At 63.5% G+C, this 20,540-nt stretch overlaps 1 protein-coding gene across 2 annotated transcripts in view; it reads right to left on the reverse strand.

The window, feature by feature from the left end:
• TAFA5 (TAFA chemokine like family member 5) overlaps positions 1-20,540 on the reverse strand; it is a 204,518-nt gene that overhangs the window by 17,913 nt on the left and 166,065 nt on the right. For both annotated transcript variants that reach the window (XM_020287834.2, XM_076006905.1), the window contains exon 3: positions 3,559-3,686. In XM_020287834.2, the coding sequence (XP_020143423.2) occupies positions 3,559-3,686 (128 nt within the window). The remainder of the gene's footprint in view (positions 1-3,558; positions 3,687-20,540) is intronic.

Genomic DNA, 20,540 nt, shown 5'->3' on the forward strand with positions numbered 1-20,540 from the left:
AGGTCTTTTAAATCCAAACGATGAGGAAACCACCCTCTCTCGGGAGACCCATGCACGGTGGAACGCGGGGCCCCAAAGAGCGCTAATTTACTGCCCATAAAGGACTCGAGATGCCATCGGGCAGCTGGGATTGCAGGTCCCAGTTTATGGGGTTTGCTTCGAGAGCTCAACTAACCTTTCAAGAAAGCTCTGAAAACAGGTCACCGAGGGCCAGGGATTCTATTAGCAGCCGTCCCTGCTGCTCCCAGAGACTCCTCTGGAGATACTCGGAAGGTCACAGGGCCTGTCCAGCACCTGGCCGAGGTCACGTGACAGGCCCGGGAGAAGAAGGCATGCACCCGCTCCTCTGAGCATGAGAGGCGCCTCCTCGGGGGGCAGGTGGGGCAGCCACCCCTCCTCTGCCTGGACTGGCACCTGCCCTGTGTCCCTGGTTACTGGTGCGTTGCAGGTGGGCTGAGGCCCGGGGGCGGTCCCTGAACAGCGTCCCAGAGACGGCAGATGGGAGAGTCTCCACCTTCTGAGCTGCAGGACACGTGGGGCTCCACACCGGGCAGGGCCGGCGTCCGACTGCGCAGAACAGCCCCATGCCAGCCCCTGTCCCTGCTGGGCTGTTGGCGGTCACGCCAGCTCTCCCGGCTGCAGTTGCAGGACTCTTTGCAAGACTGAGATGGTGTGGAGCTCCCATGCCCGGGGGCCAAAGGCAGTGAGAGTTTCGAACGGCCTCGGCCTCTTCACACGCATTAAAAGCACGGAACGGGTGCAGCTGTGACTGCCGTGCTGGGAAGGCTCACGCCCCTCCCCCATCCGTGGCATGTAGTCAGCTCCACATGAGACACGCAGAGCCCGGAGCCCACCACCTCCACGCAGGCCCTCTGGGCTTGCGCCGAACTGACACAGAGACCACACGTGTCCTCCGTCCCTGGCCTGTCTCTGCTGCACGGGGAGCCCGTGTGCACCAGGCAGACCTGCGGGCAGGGAGGCCGGTCGGGCGGCCCCGGCTGGTCCCGGGGCAGGTAACCAGCCCTCGACTGGACAGCAGGAGACTCGGTTCTGGGGACCCCATGTGAGCGAGAGAAGAGGAGACGGTTGTCCCCGGTCACAGGGGGACGGGGAGGGGGCCGACCCCAGAGTCTGGGCCGAGGTGGAGACGTGCAAATGCCGCGAAGCCCCGTCTGGGAGGTCCGACCTGCTGGGACAGGCCGTCCTCGCCAGCCAGGGCCCTGATCGCTGGTGGCTTTGTGATGACGTCACCTGGCGCTGCAGAGGGGCCCGTGGGGGGGGGGGACGGGTGGGGACACCCAGCGGGAAGCGTCCCTCAGACCTGCCGGCTGGGATGCCCTGGCGAGTTCACCATGGAGACGGAACGTTGTGAGACCCGGCACAGCGCCGTGAACGTGCCGGATGCCACTGAACTGTTCACGTGAAACGGAGAATTTCGTGTTATGCGACTCTGACCCCAGCAAAGTATTAAAAGGCACAATTTGGTGCTGGCGGCAGCTCCCAAGGGAGGACAGAGTCCCACCTGCACCGAGCGTCTCCCCGGCTCAGAGGGGACGGGCCCGGACCACTGGGAGGCTGCTGGTGGCCCCGGCCCCATCTCGGCAGCGACGGCACCTCCTACCCACTGTGCTGTCTCCTGTGGGGTCTTCAGGGCCCCCGACCTCCCACCCGGAGGGGTTGTCAGCAAGCTCAGGGAGGTTCACAAGTTAGTTCCGGAGGGGCGAGATGCTGGGCCCCGTCAGGGCTGACCCAGGGCAGGAAGGATTTGCCAGGGGGCAGTTGAAGAGTGGCAGGTGGCCGAGGGCACTCAGACACCCTCCCCTGCGAACCCAGGCCGGGTGGCTGCTGGCTCAGACGCTGGGGTCACTCGGGAACAGTGAAGGCTGCCCCGGCCAGTGTGCATGGCCCAAGGAAGCCCAGCCCGCCGTCTGTGTGGGTTTCCACGGGGCGACGTGCCGGGCACCTGGGAGATGGCGGAGCAGGGAGGGGGAGGGCCCGAGCCCTGAGGACGGGACAGCCCTGTCCTCAGCCACCGCCCCGTGCAGCTGCAGACGGTCACCCAACGCCCCACGTGCCAGGCGGACCCGTGGTTCTCCATGGAGCAGCTGCCCCAGCGTCAGAGTCCCTGCCCGGGCTGCGGGGCAGGGAGGGCTCACTGCGCCCACGCGAGGCTTGCTCCAAGGGGCGGGCAGGGCTGGGGCCCGTAGGGGCTCTCGGGTGTGAGCGGCTGCCGCGCCATGTCTGGGGGGAGGAGGGGACACCTGGACAGCACCGTCCCGCCCGGACCTGTCGCCGTGGAAATCCCCTTGCCCGGGAGAGTTACCCGAAGCTCATCTCCAGGGAGCGGCCCGTTTGCCACACAGCCTGACGTGAGGGCACCTCTGCCCGAGGGCTGCCCTGGCCCCGGCCACCAGCCCCGCGGAGCCTCCATGCCAGCTCCTACCCGTGAGCAGGCACCGACCCCTGACCCAGGCGCGGGTACCGACCCGTGACCTGTGTTGCAGGCACCGACGCCTGACCTGTGCACAGGCACCGACCCCTGACCTCTGTGCGGGCACTGACCCCTGACATATGTTTCAGGCTCTGACCCCTGACCTGTGCACAGGCACCGACCCCTGACCCCCACGCGGGTACCAACCCCTGACCTGTGTTGCAGGCACTGACCCCTGACCCATGCGCAGGCACTGACCCCTGACATGTATTTCAGGCTCTGACCCCTGACCTGTGCACAGGCACCGACCCCTGACCCCCACGCGGGTACCGACCCCTGACCTGTGTTGCAGGCACTGACCCCTGACCCATGAGCAGGCACTGACCCCTGACATGTGTTTCAGGCTCTGACCCCTGACCTGTGCACAGGCACCGACCCCTGACCCCCTCGCGGGCACTGACCCCTGACATGTGTTGCAGGCACTGACCCCTGACCCATGCGCGGGCACTGACCCCTGACATGTATTTCAGGCTCTGACCCCTGACCTGTGCATAGGCACCAACTCCTGACCTGTGCACAGGCACCGACCCATGACCCCCGCGCGGGCACTGACCCCTGACATGTGTTGCAGGCACTGACCCCTGACATGTGTTTCAGGCTCTGACCCCTGACCTGTGCATAGGCACCGACCCCTGACCTGTGCATAGGCACCGACCCCTGACCTGTGCATAGGCACTGACCCCTGACCCGTTCGCGGGCACCGACCTCTGACCCCGTGTGCGGGTACTGACTCCTGACCAGTGTGAAAGCACCGCCCCCTGTCCTGTGTTGCAGGCACCGCCCCCTGACCCGTGTTGCAGGCACCGCCCCCTGACCTGTGTTGTAGGCACCGCCCCCTGACCTGTGTTGTAGGCACCGCCCCCTGACCTGTGTTGCAGGCACCGCCCTTGACCGGGAACCAGCTGTGGGGCATCAGCCCAGGGCTGAGGTGGGGAGACCGGCTGGGCTCTCTGCACGGGGACAGAGTGACCAGCGCTGCCCGCCCCCCCCCCGCCAGGGGCGTCTGCCGGCCCCCTATGGCCCGGTGTCCGCCGGCCCCCCATGCCCCAGCAAGGCGGCGCACGTACCGTGGTCGTCTTTATCCTCCCGCCGGGCTGCGTGCACGTCCAGCCTGACCGGTTGATCAGCAGGTCGCAGCCCTCCCCCTCCAGGCAGGGAAGCATGTCACACCACTGCTTCGTCCGGATGATCCTCGCTGCGGGAGACAGGAGAGAGGGCGGGTCAGTGCGCTGCTCACCCCGACCTCGGGGCCGCCAGCGAGGGGACCCGAGACCCGGCACGGGGTGGGAAAGTGCCCAGCCAGCGTGGCCCCGCCGTGCAGAGAGGGCTCTAGTGCTCAACATGAGAGATCGGGGCCAGTGGTTCTAAAGGAAATAGAGTCGCAAGACATTCAGGGTGGAATTCGGGGTTTGGAGAGTGACGGTGATGTCCCAGAAGAAGACGACTTCACCGTATTTGAATAACTGTGGATGGTTGTACCGTACTTAAAAAAAAATAACACATCCCCTGAAAATAAGCCTTAAGGTGTTTTCTTGAGGAAAAATAAATATAAGGCCCTGTCTTATTTTCGGGGAAACACGTAGGTGCGCTGCTATAGAAACGGCACCGACAGACAGTGGTGGAACCGCTGCGGAGCGGGGCAGGCAGGTGGACGCCAACACCGGCCAGGCGCCATTTCCACCCAGCGCTGAGTCACGACGCTGACCCTCGCGGATTCCAACCTAAGCTGCAACCCCCTGGCTGGAGACTGGGGAAAACTCTGATCTCAGGAGAACAAACTTTAACAGCGGGGTCCGAGGTGCTCAGAGGACAGACGATGTCTCCACGCACTGGCCGACAGCACCTGGTTAGGACAGCCCAGCCATGGGAGACGCAATGGTGACCGGAGGGCCACATAGGGCTCACATCACACCCCGCACCCCGGTCCTCACCTGCCCAGCAATCCCCGTGTCCTCACCCTGTCGTGTCCAGGTGTGGGGCTCACCTTGCTTGGATGCAGGTAATTCGTATATCAAGAAAGAACCTTCCCCTCTTCCCTGTTTGGACTCTCCCTTTCTGGGTGACCGGCCCCCAGCCCCAGGGGAGCAGAAAGCCCCGAGTGCCAGCCCCAGGGTGGAAGGGTCTTGGCCACCCATGCCGGGCATAGCCGCAGACCTCTGGGTCCCTCCCATCTCCGCCTCCCTGATACCGGGACTCGAGGAAGGAGCCACCTCACCTGGCCTTTTTTGCCTCTTTTTCTTTGTTGTTATTGCTTTTTTTTTTTTTTTTTTGAGAAAGAGTCTTGCTCTGTTTCCTGGGCTACAGTACTGTGGCATCAGCCTAGCTCACAGCAACCTCAAGCTCCTGGGCTCAAGCGATCCTCCTGCCTCAGCCTCCCGAGTAGCTGGGAACACAGGCATGTGCCACCATGCCGGCTAATATTTCTATTTTTAATAGAGACAGGGTCTCACACTTGCTCAGGCTGGTGTCGAACTCCTGACCTCGAGTTATCCTCCCGCCTTGGCCTCCCAGAGTGCTAGGTCTTTGAAGAAAACAAACAACAAAACAAATCACAGGACTCCCACTGTGGGTAAGCTGGAATTGTGTTTCCCAGGGTGCTTGTTTATTAAAATTCCCCAGCCCCGCCTTGTCGGGAGGATTGCCTGCTAAACAGAGTGACACGGGTGTCTGTGAGTGCACATGCGTGTGTCCCACACGGCACCTCCTTCACCTGGACAGTGGCACGTGTGTCACACGCAGGAGGGCTGCTGCTTGGGTGACACTCTGCAGCACCTGTGCGTCTACTGGCCTGCAGGCAGGGACTGTCCCCGTGGGGGCGGTGGGCACAGAGGATGGGGCACTGGAGGGAGAGAGCACACTCCCCCCCCCCCACCGAAGCCGTGGGCTCTGGAATCCTCCGGGGGTCGGATCTGGGGACCTGGGGAGCAGGTGCAGTCTGCAAAGGAGCCAAGGAGAACGTCCTGGCCAGGGCCCGGCCTCTCACCGCCAGTGCAGACAGCCCAGCAGTGGCCACCTGAGCCCCGCACAGAGCAGGGTGGACACAGGCAGTGGGACCTGTGTGTCCTGCCACTGTGCCCCACGCAGGACCCTGCCCGCCCGCCCGGCCCCATGCCAATGCCCGGCAGTGGGGCTGTCTGACTGCTGGCGCTCCCGAGACCCACTCCCTCCCGGACTGACCTGGCCCCTCTCGAACAAATAACGAAGCCCGAACCCCCCCTGTCGGGAGATGGGCCTTTAGGGAGAAATTCAGGTAAACCGAGGCCAGGACGGAGGCGCCGTGGTCCTACAGGGTGGATCCGTGTCCCGGCGCTCTCTGCACACGGAGGAGAGGCCACGCATGTGCGGCACAGCGTTGACACGCCAGGATGCAGACCCTCGCCGGGAGCCGAACCTGCCAGCGCCTTGACCTGGGACCTCCAGCCCCCAGAACCGTGCGGGAGACAAACGTCAGGCGTGCGAGCCACTCAGCGGGGACATTTTGCCGCAGCAGCCGGAGCTGCCACACACCGCCGGGGAGAGCGTGAGAAGGGAACACCTGCCAAGCGAGCTGAGACGTCAGGTGTGCAAAACACTGCGGCTGCGAACGAGCGGTGTCCCCAGCAAGGTGCGACTGCGCTCGCTGCTGCTCACGGTGAGCCAGGGAGGGGGACCTCCTGGCTCCTGGGGTGTCCCCCGGTGAACGGGCCACCCAGCTCCCCAGCCCAGCCGAGAGCTGGAGCCGCCCTCTGCCCTCCGCCCTCCCTCCGACCTCACGGGGCGGGCACGGCCAGCTCGGGCTGGAGTCTGTCACTCATCTCCCGAGCCCTCCTTCTCCCGTCCGTCTGCAGTCCCAGCCGCTGTGCTTCCCGTCCCCGACGCGTAGTGCTGGGTGGCAGTAAATACGGTAGGAAGACCTTCTCAGACCCCAACAAACACAAACCTCAGAGCCACACGGGAGCTGTAGGATTGCACACTCATGCCCCAGTCCCAGAAATTCTACTTGCAACGCCTGAGAAAAGAACTGTACGAATTATAGAAAGGGCTGTGTGTGTGCACATGTGTCCACAGACACGTGTGTGCATGTGTGCTTGCATGTTTGTGTGTGCATGTGTGCGGGAGTGTCCCTGGCGTCAGCACTCAGGCACAGAAGAGGAAGGGGCACCCACGTGCCTTCACGGAAATCCCAATCTGTGCTCCCCTCTGTCCCCGCTGAGCCTCCTGGGGAAGGTCCCAGCACCGTGTGGCCCTGGCTCCCATCCCAAGCCTCATGGGGCCTCGGAAACATCCCGGGTTCCCAACACCAGGCCCCTCCTGCTAAGAGCCCTACGCAGGGACGTGGCCGTCTCGGGTGAGGCACGCCCTTCAACTGCAAACGGGAAACAGAGTTCAGAGGCAGCATGGCCGAGGAGCGGCTCCCTGGGACACGGCACAGTGGGGTCTGTGGGGCCTCCCGGGGCGGGGGCCGGGGCGGGGGCCGGGCTGCAGGGCAGCTGTGCGAGGGAGGAGGGGAGACAGCCCAGGCTCAAGTCCCCCGAGGACACTCACCCTCTGGGCTGGACGTCCTGGCAAGCAGGATGTTGGGGGCAGAGGACACGGCACAGGTGGCAGCTCGGGGCCGGGCCACCAGCGCACACAAACACGGCCCTGAGCCTTCAGTCTGGCAGGGGAGGAAGCGGGGAGGCCACTCGGACTGAGGGGCCCAGCGCTTGCCAGACCCTGCGGAGACCCGGCAGCCTCCAGATCCCACAGTCCTGGGCACAGACCGGCTCGTCCCAGGGTGGCACCTGCTCCCTGGCCAGGCCCCGTCACTGCCCCGCCCTGGACAGGACCCTTCGGGCCTCTGACACACCCAGGTGACCATGTGAGGCTTTGCTCAGGGTCAGAAAGAGAGAGGAAGGCATGAGGGCCGGGGTCCCCATGGCCTCGCTTGGGGGAGTGGGCACCAGTGCTGCCCACGTCACAGCCACGATGCCTGCCCCCCCACATATATCCTACACACACACCACAGAGGCATGCAGATGCAGCCACATACCTGTGCATACACACATGCATGCACACACAAAATGCATGCTCACTGACATATGTACACACATGCAGGTGCAGTACACTCACACACGTGCACATTTTCCACACAGTGTACATACATGCACACACATGCAAGTAAAGCACACTCACACATGTGCACATTTCCCACACACACATGTGTACACACATGCACACACATGCAGGTGCAGCACATTCACACATGTGCACATTTCCCACGCACACATGTGCACACACATACAGGTAAAGCACGCTCACATATGTGCACATTTTCCATGCACACATGTGCACACACATGCACACTCATGCAGGTACAACACATTCACACATGTGCACATTTCCCACGCACACATGTGTACACACATGCAGGTGCAACACACACGTGCACATTTCCAATGCACACACATGCACACACTCTGGGCTTGCCTGGCACGCAGCATCTGTAGAGCGAGAGGACAGGCAGTCACGCCCCCCCCCCCCCCCGGGTCCTGGGTGTGTCTGGGCGCCCGTCCTGCGGGCACACTGGCGGCCAGGGCTGCACACACAACGCTTTGTCTGCCCGCGGGCGCTCACTGGCCCGGCCCCGTCCACTTCCTGCTGGGGCGGGCAGAGGCACGGCACCGGGCCACCGTGTCCTGGGGACAAAGGGCCCTTTCAAGGCCTCACCTCACACCCCGCTTCACCCGGCACGGGCGAGGACACCCCTCCTCTGGCCCTGACGTCGCTGCAGCTCTGGGGCGGGGGGGGGGGGGGCTGACCGAGCTCCCTAGCGGGTGAGCGGCCGTGGCTGCAGCCCAGGCTCTGCTGGACAGCTGTCACAGACTGCCCACGTGGCATGACCCAGTGTCTCCCGGGCACGCAGCGGGCAGGGGCGCAGGGTCTCATGCATGCCTGCGTCCCCAGTGCCCATCCCCAGGCCCGGTGGGAGCAGGTGCTCGGGACGCGGCTGCAGAAGGGCCCAGTGGGACACACCCGAGGAGGGTGTCCGGGCGCCGTTCGTCCAGACTGCAGCAGGGCGTCGGCCAGTCCTGAGCCTCTGACCGGGCCCCACAGCCCCTCGGACCCCAGCTAGCCACCCATGCTAGGGGAGGGGTGAAGGGAAGCCACACCTGCCTTCTGCCTCCCCCCAGGAGCCCCCAGCACCTCCCCCGTGGAAGAGCCTCAGTCTAACGTCCAGGGACCCTGCACCCAGGTTTTCTCAGACTTTAGGCACTCGTGGAAGCTTGGAGAACCTTCTCCTTGGCTGTCCCTCTTCACATCTGGACTACGAGGCCACGGTGACACGTGTGGTCCCCCTACCCCGGTCTCCTCCAGCATCAGGGACGTGCCGTGGCAGCTGCCCTCCACGGCCAGCGCCCCAGGCCTGAGCATTCTCCTGGCCGAGCTTTGCGTAAGAGTGAGCGCGTTTTCACGGGCAACCAAAAAGCAGGCTACACGCAGGTGTGTTCTTTGTGCCCCGGATTCCCCTTCCAGCGTGTGAGGCAGGGCTGTGTGTGCATGTTCACGCACGCACCCACATGTGGTTCCGACAGCAAGAAGACGTGGGGCCCAGACGGGTCACTCTGACGCGCAGCCCGGCCGCCAGGACCACGGGTCCCGCGCCCGGGGCCGTGCTCTGCGTACCCTCTGCCTGCCCGCCCCCGCCGCGGGCGGTTCACTCGCGGTAAGCGCAGCGATAAACACGCAATGGAGACACTCTGTTCCCAGGCCCTGCGCTAATTGGATTATTCCTGTTTAAGCAGCGCTTAATCACGCTGCGCGGCGAGGCCTGTCTTCGCCCGCTCGAGACAGCTCCGGCAGCGCTCAGGAACCTGCTATTAAACGCGCCTTCCGGGACGGCTCTGGGTTAAATACAAGGTGTGATGACAACAAACAAGGCCGGGCAAGTATTAGCGTGATTTCACGCGACACATCCTCGAGTGCGTGTGAGGCCTCTCCCGGGATTGAAGGCGGGAGAGACTTAACGTCGCGCAGAGCCGGGGGCAGGTCTGGCCGCCCCGGGGCCCACCGCCCGCACCGCGTCTCCGGGAAACGTCGGCCCTGTAGAATTAATGCCGCAAATTTAAATTTTGTTGTCTTTACAGTTTTGTTTGTGTTTAATTCGTAAATGGGTTTCGGTTTATAGCCCGGTGGGGCCTCCCATCCTTGCGTGTGTTCGTATTCCTGCAGCTTTACTATAAAACGATGTGGGTCAGCACCGGGGTGCAGGGCAGAGATTTCCCTTAAAAGGAGTTTTCGCATTACTTAAGTCTGGGGGTTGGCGCCCTGGGGCTTGCCTGTCGCCAGGCGGCATCGAGCTGGGCAGGGGAGCAGGAGGCGCAGCTGGTGTCTGGGCTTGTCGCAGGCCGGCCGGAGGCGCCTCCCACGGTGGGAACAGCCTGGCCGTGCGGGGCCTGCGGGGCTGTGGCAGTGGCTGCAGAAGGAGCCCCAGAGGCACCTGCCCTGGGCCAGGAAAGAGCTCAGGGAGGCCCCTACCCGTCCACAGCTGAGGGGCGCGTGGGTCTCTTGGGGTAGCTCCACTAGTGGGGTCACAGCCCTGAGACTCAGGCGGCCGGGACGGCATGGGTGTGTGGCAGAATCAAGACGTGGCTGTTCCCCTCTGTCCCTTGTGCTCAGTCAGTGGGAGCAGCAGCTGTCCTGCTGGAGCACCACCATCATCATCACCACCATCACTATCAGCATGCACCTTTGTGCACCACCATCAGCACTGTCATCACCATGACTACCATCATTATCATCACCATCACCACCATGACTGCCTTCACCATTGTCAGCATCGTCATAACTATCACTATCACCATCATCATCACTATCACCATCATCGCCATGACTACCATCATTATCATCACCATCACCACCATGACTACCATCACCATCGTCATAACTGTCACTATCACCATCATCATCACTATCACCATCATCGCCATGACTACCATCATTATCATCACCATTACTGCCATGACTACCATCACCACCACCATCAGCATCATCATAACTATCAATATCACCATCATCATCACTATCACCATCAGCAGCAGCAGCATCACCATCATCACTATCATCGCCATGACTACCAGCATTATCATCACCATCACCGCCATGACTACCTTCACCACCACCATCATCACCATCATCATCACTATCACTATCACCATCGTCATCACTATCACCATCACCATCATCATCAACACCACCATCATCATCATCACTATCACTATCACCATCGTCATCATTATCACCATCACCACCATCATCAACATCACCATCATCATCACTATCATCACCATGACTACCATCATTATCATCACCATCACCGCCATGATTACCTTCACCACCACCATCATCATCATCATCACCATCATCATCCCTATCATCACCATGACTGTCATCATTATCATCACCATCACTGCCATGACTACCATCACCACCACCATCATCATCATCATCATCATCATCACTATCACCATCCTCATCACTATCGCCATCGCCATCACCACCATCATCATCAGCATCACCATCATCATCACTATCATCACCATGACTACCATCATTATCAACACCATCACCGCCATGACTACCATTACCACCGTCATCAGCATGACTATTACCAGCACCACCATCACCATCACTAGCATCACCATGACTACCATTATCACTACCATCACCATGACTACCATCACTGCCATCATCAGCATTGTCATCATCACCATGAGCATCATCACCATTATAACCATTATCAGCATCACTATTAGCACCACCATCACCATCATCACCATCAGCAGCAGCAGCTCCTCTCCCTGGACGGACCTCCTGCCAGACAGGTGGCCCCTTCACCCCCGCAGCCAGTGCAGGCAAGGGCTCTGATTGCTAAAGTCATTTCAAAAAGAGCATGCTGAGGTTCAGTGAGGGGTAAACGGCAAGCTCTAAGGCCAGCCTGGCAGCCTCCTCTCCTTCCAGCCCAGGCCCCTCTCTTCTCAGATCCTCGCCCCTGATTTGCAGCCCGGCCCACTCCCTGCACCCACAGCAGAGGCTTCGGGGGCACTGTCCTGCCCCATCCTTGCAGGGAGGGCCCTCTGCCCAGGTCTCTTCTCTGACCTGGGAGCAGGAGAGTGAGGGCTCCACTGGGGAGCACTGGCTTCCCTGGGCTCATGGCTATGGACTCAGCTCCCACCATGGTCCTCCCTGAGCTCAGCTCCCTCCTCTCCCAGGACTCAGCTCCCACCATGGTCCTCCCTGAGCCCAGCTCCCTCCTCTCCCAGGACTCAGCACCCACCATGGTCCTCCCTGAGCTCAGCTTCCTCCTCTTCCAGGACTCAGCTCCCACCATGGTCCTCCCCGAGCTCAGCTCCCTCCTCTCCCAGGACTCAGCTCCCACCATGGTCCTCCCCGAGCTCAGCTCCCTGCTCTCCCAGGACTCAGCTCCCACCATGGTCCTCCCCGAGCTCAGCTCCCTCCTCTCCCAGGACTCAGCTCCCACCATGGTCCTCCCCGAGCTCAGCTCCCTCCTCTCCCAGGACTCAGCTCCCACCATGGTCCTCCCCGAGCCCAGCTCCCTCCTCTCCCAGGACTCAGCTCCCACCATGGTCCTCCCCGAGCTCAGCTCCCTCCTCTCCCAGGACTCAGCTCCCACCATGGTCCTCCCCGAGCTCAGCTCCCTCCTCTCCCAGGACTCAGCACCCACCATGGTCCTCCCTGAGCTCAGCTCCCTCCTCTCCCAGGACTCAGCTCCCACCATGGTCCTCCCCGAGCCCAGCTCCCTCCTCTCCCAGGACTCAGCTCCCACCATGGTCCTCCCCGAGCTCAGCTCCCTCCTCTCCCAGGACTCAGCTCCCACCATGGTCCTCCCCGAGCTCAGCTCCCTCCTCTCCCAGGACTCAGCTCCCACCATGGTCCTCCCCGAGCTCAGCTCCCTGCTCTCCCAGGACTCAGCTCCCACCATGGTCCTCCCTGAGCTCAGCTCCCTCCTCTCCCAGGACTCAGCACCCACCATGGTCCTCCCCGAGCTCAGCTCCCTGCTCTCCCAGGACTCAGCTCCCACCATGCTCCTCCCCGAGCTCAGCTCCCTGCTCTTGCCGTCAGAGCCGCTATCCTGCGGGCCACACCTTCCTGCTGACAACAGCACGGGGTCCGAGGAGAACCTGTACTTGGAGGGAACGGGCCCTGCAGGGCGTCCTGCGGGGAAGAAGCAGGAGGAGGCTGCATGTCACACGTGTGCAGGGCACGCGGAGGCCCCGCCCGTGGTCTCAGACCCATTCCCAGGACTGGGGAGCGGCATCCCTGCCCAGTCTGTGACCAGCACCCTTCGCCGCGCCCCGCCCGGAAGGCCTCTCGGCTGTGGCTGTGCCACCCACACCTGGTTTTCTCCTGTCGGGACAGGCTCTGTGTAACCCCCTGAACACGAATGCTCGTGGGTCTGCAGGCGGAAGGCCCAGCTCAGGGCCCCGGGCAGCGGCTGGGACCCGGCTCTACCTGCAGCTGCCTGCGCTGAGCTGAGCGGAGCTGTGGGGCCTGTGTCCCTCTGCGTCCCCCGCGGCCTGTAGAACCGCCAGCCCCGCTCGTTCCGCCCCTCCGCTCCCCTCTCTCTCCACCGGACAGGCCCTCCACTCGGGCTGGCGGGTGAGCCGACTCAAGGCCCATATGGGGTCTCCAGGTCAGTCTCCAGGACAGGCTGGTGGTGGCCTGTGAGTGGGACCACGAGGCAGGGGACCAGCTCCCATCCTCACCTGCCTCCCCACGTCTCCTAACGGACCCACTCAGGGGGCGCTCCGGCCCCGCACGTCCTCCGAGCCAGGGCCGTGTGCCAATCCCGATGCTCCGGCCCCGGGGGTCCCTGTGGCACAGACAGGAGCCTCAGGGCCTGGAACGGGGTGGGGTGAGATGGCCACGTCCCAGGTCACCCCGCTACACAGTCCCCCTCCTGGCCAGCGCTGTGCTGTCTGTGGGCAGGTGAAACAGGAGACGGTGAGAGAAAGAGCTCACAGGGCTCAGTGCTGCGACCCCAGGGGGGACGCCCCCCAAGTGTGGAGAGAGCAGCCGTGGCCCCCAAGGTGGGCCCCTGGTCCTGGGCAGGTGCAGGCGGAGGGGGCTGGGCAAAGCCCTGCAGGGCACCGGGCACACACTGAGAAATTACCGGACACACGAACGACGGGCTACGAGTTCCCAATCATCACAAAACCCAACTTCGAACACACCGGTCACTTGCTGAGGAGGCCTCAGTGGCCCCCCAGGGCCACCGGGTCAAAGCCCAGCTTGTCTCTGTGGCCCTAAAGCCCATGCACGAGAGCACGGGGGTCCATGCCTCCTGTCCCGAGTTCCAGCCACTCTGTGTCCAGTCCCCGAGACAGTGTGCCTGAGGCTGGCCACACTGTTCCACCGTGCCCGGCCCCGGCCTCCTCCTCCTCGTCCAAGCCCACCTGGACCCACCGGGCCGGCAGGCTCCTCCCTGGAAAGGGCGAGGGTTCAGCTCCAGAGCCTGCGTGCGGGCAGCCCCTCGACTCTCTCCTTCCCACGGGCCGCCTGGCAGTGGGGTGGAGACTCGCCGTCTGGCCCGGAGCCCACGCCCAGGTCGCTGAGACCCCAGCTCGCACAGGGGCGGGCTCATGGCTCACACTCGGGGTGGGTTCCCGTGCACAGGCACCTGAGTCCACAGAGCAGCCGGTCACTTCCCTTGCAGCAAAGCGTGCTCAAAGGGAACTCTCACGGTCCCCAGGTGGGGACTTGGAGCACGAGGCCTGGGAGCCCAGGAAGACAGGCTTGTCCTACAGAGCAGGTGCTCAGCCCGCCGGGCAATGTCCTCCTGCCACTGCCCGCTGACTTCGATGAGCTCTAATAACAGCTGCAACACGGGCCTGTTTGTTGAGTTCGTTTATGCTCCAAAAAGGTAATGACGGCACTTTGAACTTGTGGTTCCTAAGGAATCCCCACAACGGCCATGGGGGCCGGGGACAGGGTTCAACCAGCAGCATCTTCTCCAGAAAGCTGGTGAGACTGTGCTGTTTTTAGCCACCGTCACTTCCGGAGCACCTGTTCCGCGTGTGCCTGTCAGCCCAGGGGACCCTCGCCACGGCCCCCCGAGGTGGGCACAGGTATCGTCCGCCTGCTCCTGGTGGCCACGCAGGCGGCTGCAGAAGGGACCAGGACCTTCTCAAAGTGGTCCGGCCAGTGAGTATGGGGCACACAGGGCTCGACACTTGGCGGTGCTTGCTGAGTCCCGCGCCCCACTCCAGGGCCCTGCGCCAGAGCCCCTGCAGGGACAGACCGCTCTCAGGTCTGGAAGACGGTCCCGTGCCTGCTCCGCACCTTGCACAGGACGGATCCAGGCTGGCCGGGGCTGGGCTGACCCCTGAGCCAGGGCCAGCTCGTGAGGACACAGGCGCGGGGCGGGCGGGGCTGGTGACTGTTTGCTCCCAGCTGCCGCAGGCCCAGGTTGGCTCGGCCCCTCCAGGGCCACCAAGGGCCTTCCCAGCCAGGGCGGCTGCCCGTCCCATGCAGGAACGTGCTGGCAGGCCAGCCAGGACTGACTCTGCGAGCTTTAGGGCCTCAGAGAGCCAGGTCTGCCCTGCCCCAGGGCTCGGCTGAGCTTTGCCGCTTCTCGCCGGAGTCCTGCCTAGAAACTCGCCACCAAGAAAGCAGGTGCAGGGAGGCCCGAGGAGGAGGAGAAGGGGCGGAAACGGGGACACCAGAGCTCACGTAAACCACAGGCAACTTGCACTATGACCTCGTCAACTGCGCCCAGCACTCCCCGAGGGAGGCAGCCTGGCCCCTTCCCTAGATGGGAACGGTGACGTTTGGGAAAGCTAAGTGGCTTGGCCCGGGAGGCCCAGCAAGCAAGAGCAGAGCTGGGACTTCAACAACAGGAAGAAGGCAAGGTGAGGCCCCAGGTCTCCCTGAGACAGTGGCTCCTGGTTCCTACCCCAGGGCCTTTGTCGGCCGTGCTGGGCGGGCGGGAAGCTGGGGCTCCCCAGGTCAGCCATACGCACACGCGGCCTGCACCCCGTGTTGCAGACGGTCCGAGCTCAGCGGTGGCATGGCCGGGCGCACGCCCTGTTCCACCCTCCCTTCCTGGCCAGGAGATTGGAGGCAGTGAGGGTGACGATGGTGGAATGAAGGTGGCTCAAGGGTGAAGGGGTGTCCCACCCCAGTGTCAGCTGCCTGGACTCCCACAGTGTCCCCAAGAGTCTCCCCTCTCCTGGGACCTCTCTCTGCAGGGCGGGGGCTCCATCCTCCAGGGGGGGCCCTGCCACCACCCCATGCACTCCGGGGCCCCCCTGCAGGCCCAGGCTCATGGGGAGGTGCTGGCGTCCAAGCGCCCAGAGTGTCACCTCCTGTCCCCAGGCAGGGCCACGCAGGGGCTCCATGAAGGTTCCTGCAGGAGGGAGGGAGGACAGGAAGGCACCTGCCACACAAGCAGAGTATCTGCAATGCAGTGGGCCTGGGGCGGCTAGCGCCTCTCCTTCTCCACCCCACACTCAGCATGGGGGGGCAGGGGCCTGGGGGCAAGGCCTGCCCCTCCTCCCTCACGGCACGGGCCATCAAGCCCCGGCCTGGGCTGAACATCCGATTTCACACCCCTCGAAACTCCACCGATCGGGGTCCCAGCAGGTGGGGCTGAGGGGCTGAGTGGACCCCAGTTCGCCAGCTCAGCAGAGCCCGGGGAGCCACGCCTGGCCACTGTGCCCTGAGTGCCGAGACGCCAAGCATGTCCTGTCTGCGCGTGGCTGAGCCGGGCGGCGTGGCCCTGTGTGGCCCCGTGTGGTGTCCGGAGGCACCGTTCTGGGAACCGAGCAAGTCGTCACGAGACGGACTCCCAGCCAGGCCCACTCGCGGGGGCTGCAGACGCAGGAAGGCTCCCCTCCCTGTTTCCGCCCACCTCTCCGAAACGGGTGGCGGCTCCCAAAGGCTCCCCTGCCCCCGCCCCGGCCAGGCGCCCGCGCACCCCCCACCCCGGGCCGGGGAAGAGGATGGAAAGGACAAGAGGGAAGAGCACAGGCCTGTCCCCCCGCACGTGACGGGCAGGCCCTGTGGTGACAGACCCACTCATGCTCCAGATGGACAAACGGACGGCGCTCATCTGCCCGGGGTCCCGGAGGTGACGACGCTGGACTCTCACCCGCACCCCGAGCTGCCCACAAGCTCCCTTTGGAACCAGCGTCCCTGCCTTCCCGCCCACGCATGGATCCGCTCACTCTGCGCCACGGCTTGGGAAACGAGTTACCCGGCACAGAGCCGGTGGGCTGCCGGAGAGACCTCTGGCCACACACCCGGGCACGATCAGCAACACCCCTGCCCCCCCGCGCTGAGACGGGGGGACTCTCCCACTACGTTGGACCCGGAAGAGTGACCCCGAAGTCTCCCCGATCCACGGGCACGGGTAAGGACGCGTCGACATCAACACACGCAAATATGCACGCATCACACACACACACACACACACACACTCCCCGACACACAGACGGCCTGGGGTGGGGGTCAAATGTCAAAGGTGCCGGAAGGATCCACAGGCACAGAGAGCAGGCACTGTGGCACTGACGGCTGTGGGGACGGTTCTGAGGCTCCCGGGCGGGCCCCGGCTGGAGTTTCTGCACCGGGGCAGGCAGGGCACCGCGTTCTGGCTGCCGTTGTGGTCCCCGCCTGGGGCAGGAGGCCCGCAGGGGGCTGGGTGGTCGAGGGCAGGCCGTCCTCTGTGTCCCAGTGTCCAGCTGTTCCGGGGAGCCCTGGGGACACCGACGACATGGGGTGACACCCACAGGCACAGGGGCCTGGGCTGGGGAGGGAGGGACTGTCCGGCCAGCACATGCGGCCCCCCGGGCGGGTGCCAGGTCCCCACCCAGCCCTGCCGGGCGGCTGCCCAGGGCTCAGGACGAGGCAAACAGAGCCAGCAGTCAGGGGAGCCCCACAGCTCTGCCCACTTTGCAGAAGAGCCGTCCGCACTCCAGAAAGGCCCCGTGTGGAACGTCGGAGCCCAGGCACGCTGGGGACAGCAGGGATAGCCGGCCCCCAGGGGCCCCAGAGGCCTGCTGCCCGGTCCTCACAGGAACACGCAGGCTCAGCTCCAGCGGGAATCACCGTCAGCAACTGTCACTCGTGAGGATTCTGTCATGCTAACCTTCACATCTCAAAAGAGGACACAGAAGCTCAGAGAGGTTAAGGCATTTGCCCAAGGTCACACAGCTGGGAAGAGGTGCCAGGACTCGGGCTGTGGTCAGCCTGGCCAGACCCAGGCCCTGGACCCCACCGAAGTCACACGTGGGACACTGCACGTCCCGTTCTGGGGTGAAGCTGTGGCACACCCACAAAGGTTTTCTCTTTTTTAAAAATTAAATCAGGACACGACACTTCCCAGAAATTGGAAATTCCAGGCTCTCCTTTCAGCCCCAAATACTAAGTAAGGAGTGAAGCCACACAGGCAGGGCCACCGTCCCCGGAGCAGCAGGAAGAGCCGGCGCTGGGGGCCCTGGGGTGCGTGCTGCTGGCGTGACTCAGGGACCCGGGGGAACACGCAAAGGGCAGCGCCTCCGGTCCTCGCTACCCGGCGCTGGGTCTTCTAATCACTTAAGAAAAATCTGCAAAACTCACATCGCATCTTAAAATCAGACAGAATTTTCTTTCTACAACTTCTAGACAGCATAATTTAGCGAGAACAGTCTCGATAATTATTTTTCCTTTAAATAGTTGCAGTGGAATGGATTAATTTTAAAGATCTCTGATGAGGGCGATTCATTAGTGGCCCGGAGCCGTCCCCACCGGCCCTCGAGGACGGAGCGCCTGCCTTTGTGATGAGCACACCCCTCCACAGAGCACTCCAGACGCGGGTAATCAAATTAGGCCGAGAGGAGAAAAAGTAAAAAAAAAAACCAAAAAAAAAACACAACCCAGGGCTGCCGTGCGCTACCTGTTTCATGATTTCATCAGGATGAAGAACTGGAAGGGGAAGGAAAAACACTCCCACCATTTCCTCGGGCAAATCCACAGGACTGGACAGAAACTATTCAAAAGGGAAGAGGAAAGAAGTGGCGGTTTTGGACGTTCACGTACGGAAAGGGCGACGCTGGGTTCCAGGAGGCCCAGGGGCGCCTTGGGGGTGGCGGCACTCGGGGTTTGGGGACATCTGGGGACGTGGGTGCGGGGCTGAGGGGCAGACGCCGTCCTCCGCGGTGGGTCTGCTGGCTCCCAGAGCCGCCGGGACAGGCGGGGTGTGGGCCGCGGCCTGGCCACCAGCTGCAGGCCCTGCCCGTCCCTGTCACTGGAGTCACCGGGCACACGGAGCCTCACGCCCTCATCTGCAAAGGGGACGCGGGCAGAACGTCCGGAAGCAAAGCGAGCCCGGCAGCCGCCGAGCCGGCTCGTCTTGCCGACGAGAGGGCCCCGCGCCCAACAGGTGCGGGACCCGGCACACGCCCTGCTGGCCTCGCCTGATCGGCTCATCGAGCCGGCGATGCACCAGCACTCTGCCCGTTTGGAGCCTCTGGACAGAGCCCAGACACCGGGCAGCTTCCTCCGGGCCTGTCCGAGGTCACCCCTGCACCGCTGCACCTGGAGCACGTGTGTGCGTGTGTGTGCATGTTTACCGAGAGCCGTGTCCGTCCCCAAACCCGGCCGTGCTGGCTGCGGCTGGCGTTGTCACTGCTGTCGTGTAATGTGACACAATTACGTAAGTCAGCGACACGCAAGTGTAGAAAGACAGGGAGTTGCTATTTCCACGGAGCTGGCGGAACGTTACAGAAACACGCAGCGACACGAGCCCCTACAGAAACGCTCTGCTGTGGGTTCAGGTGAGGCCGAGACAGGGACGGGGTGGCCATTGGGGACTGCCACGAGCTGCCATGGCCGCCCGGCTCTGCTTTCTCCAAACGAGCTTGGAGTCGCCGCCTGGGGCCGAGAGCCAGGCCTGGGAACAGAGCAGACAGAAGCCAACGGGGGCTCCAGGCCGCAGGTCACGCCAAGCAGAGGCCTCGTCCTAACACGCCAACAAACTGACGAGGACGGGTTTGTTCCCATGTTGAGAACACGCCTGTGACACGCAGCCGCTGCTGCTGTGGTTTTCCGCCTTCGCCAACGTGTGGGTCAGCGGACCGACGGCTGGCCCAGGGTGTCCGAGGGCCCGCTAAAGCCACGGCGTGTGCCGTGAGGGGCACGGGGTGGGGGGGACAGGAGACACAGAGGAAGGCAGAGGACGTCACTCCACGTGGCTGCCAGCTCCGGCGCTGGGGACAGAGAGTGGCTCTCCACGCCACCCGTGACCTCCGGCCGCAGCCCCCAGGTGTGGGGCGTCTCACCCGGCGCCATCCCATCCTCACACCCCGTCGTCTGCACGGCTCTGGGGGTGCCTGGAGCGGAGGCCACCGGGTTCAGAGGTCAGGTCATGCCTGAGGCCGGACAGCGGGAGAACCCGCGCTCCTGAGGGCGGCCGGGCCGGGGAGCCAGGCGGCTGGGAAAGCGCAGACGAGGCTGAGCGCGTGGCCCGGCGTGTGCGTGGACGAGGGGCGCAGGGGCTGTGACCGTCACGGAACATCCCGTGTCCTCCGGGACTGGGACTAGCGGGAACCGGAGCAACCCCTGCTCACCGGGGAGCCCCCGCCCCGGCCCCACAGCCCGGGGGACGGAAGAGACACGGTGCAGGGACCAGGTCAGTCCCCAGCAGCAAGCCCCACGCGGGGGCGCCGGCCTCTGTCGGGGGGGGGCCCATGTGGACCCCGGGCCGGGCCCTGGGCACCCCAGGGCAGGCTGGGCAACTGAGTCAAGCAATTGCGCACCTGTGTTTTGTCCTAGAATCAGGGAAAGGCATGTCTACGCAGACCTCACTCCCCTGTTTATACACGGCGTCGGCGTCTACGCAGACCTCACTCCCCTGTTTATACACGGCGTCGGCGTCTACTCAGACCTCGCTCCCCTGTCTATACACGGCGTCGGCGTCTACGCAGACCTCGCTCCCCTGTTTATACACGGCATCAGCGTCTACGCAGACCTCGCTCCCCTGTCTATACACGGCGTCGGCGTCTACGCAGACCTCGCTCCCCTGGCTATACAC

Source organism: Microcebus murinus, chromosome 10 (genome assembly GCF_040939455.1).
Source record: "Microcebus murinus isolate Inina chromosome 10, M.murinus_Inina_mat1.0, whole genome shotgun sequence".
NCBI classification, from domain to species: domain Eukaryota; kingdom Metazoa; phylum Chordata; class Mammalia; order Primates; family Cheirogaleidae; genus Microcebus; species Microcebus murinus.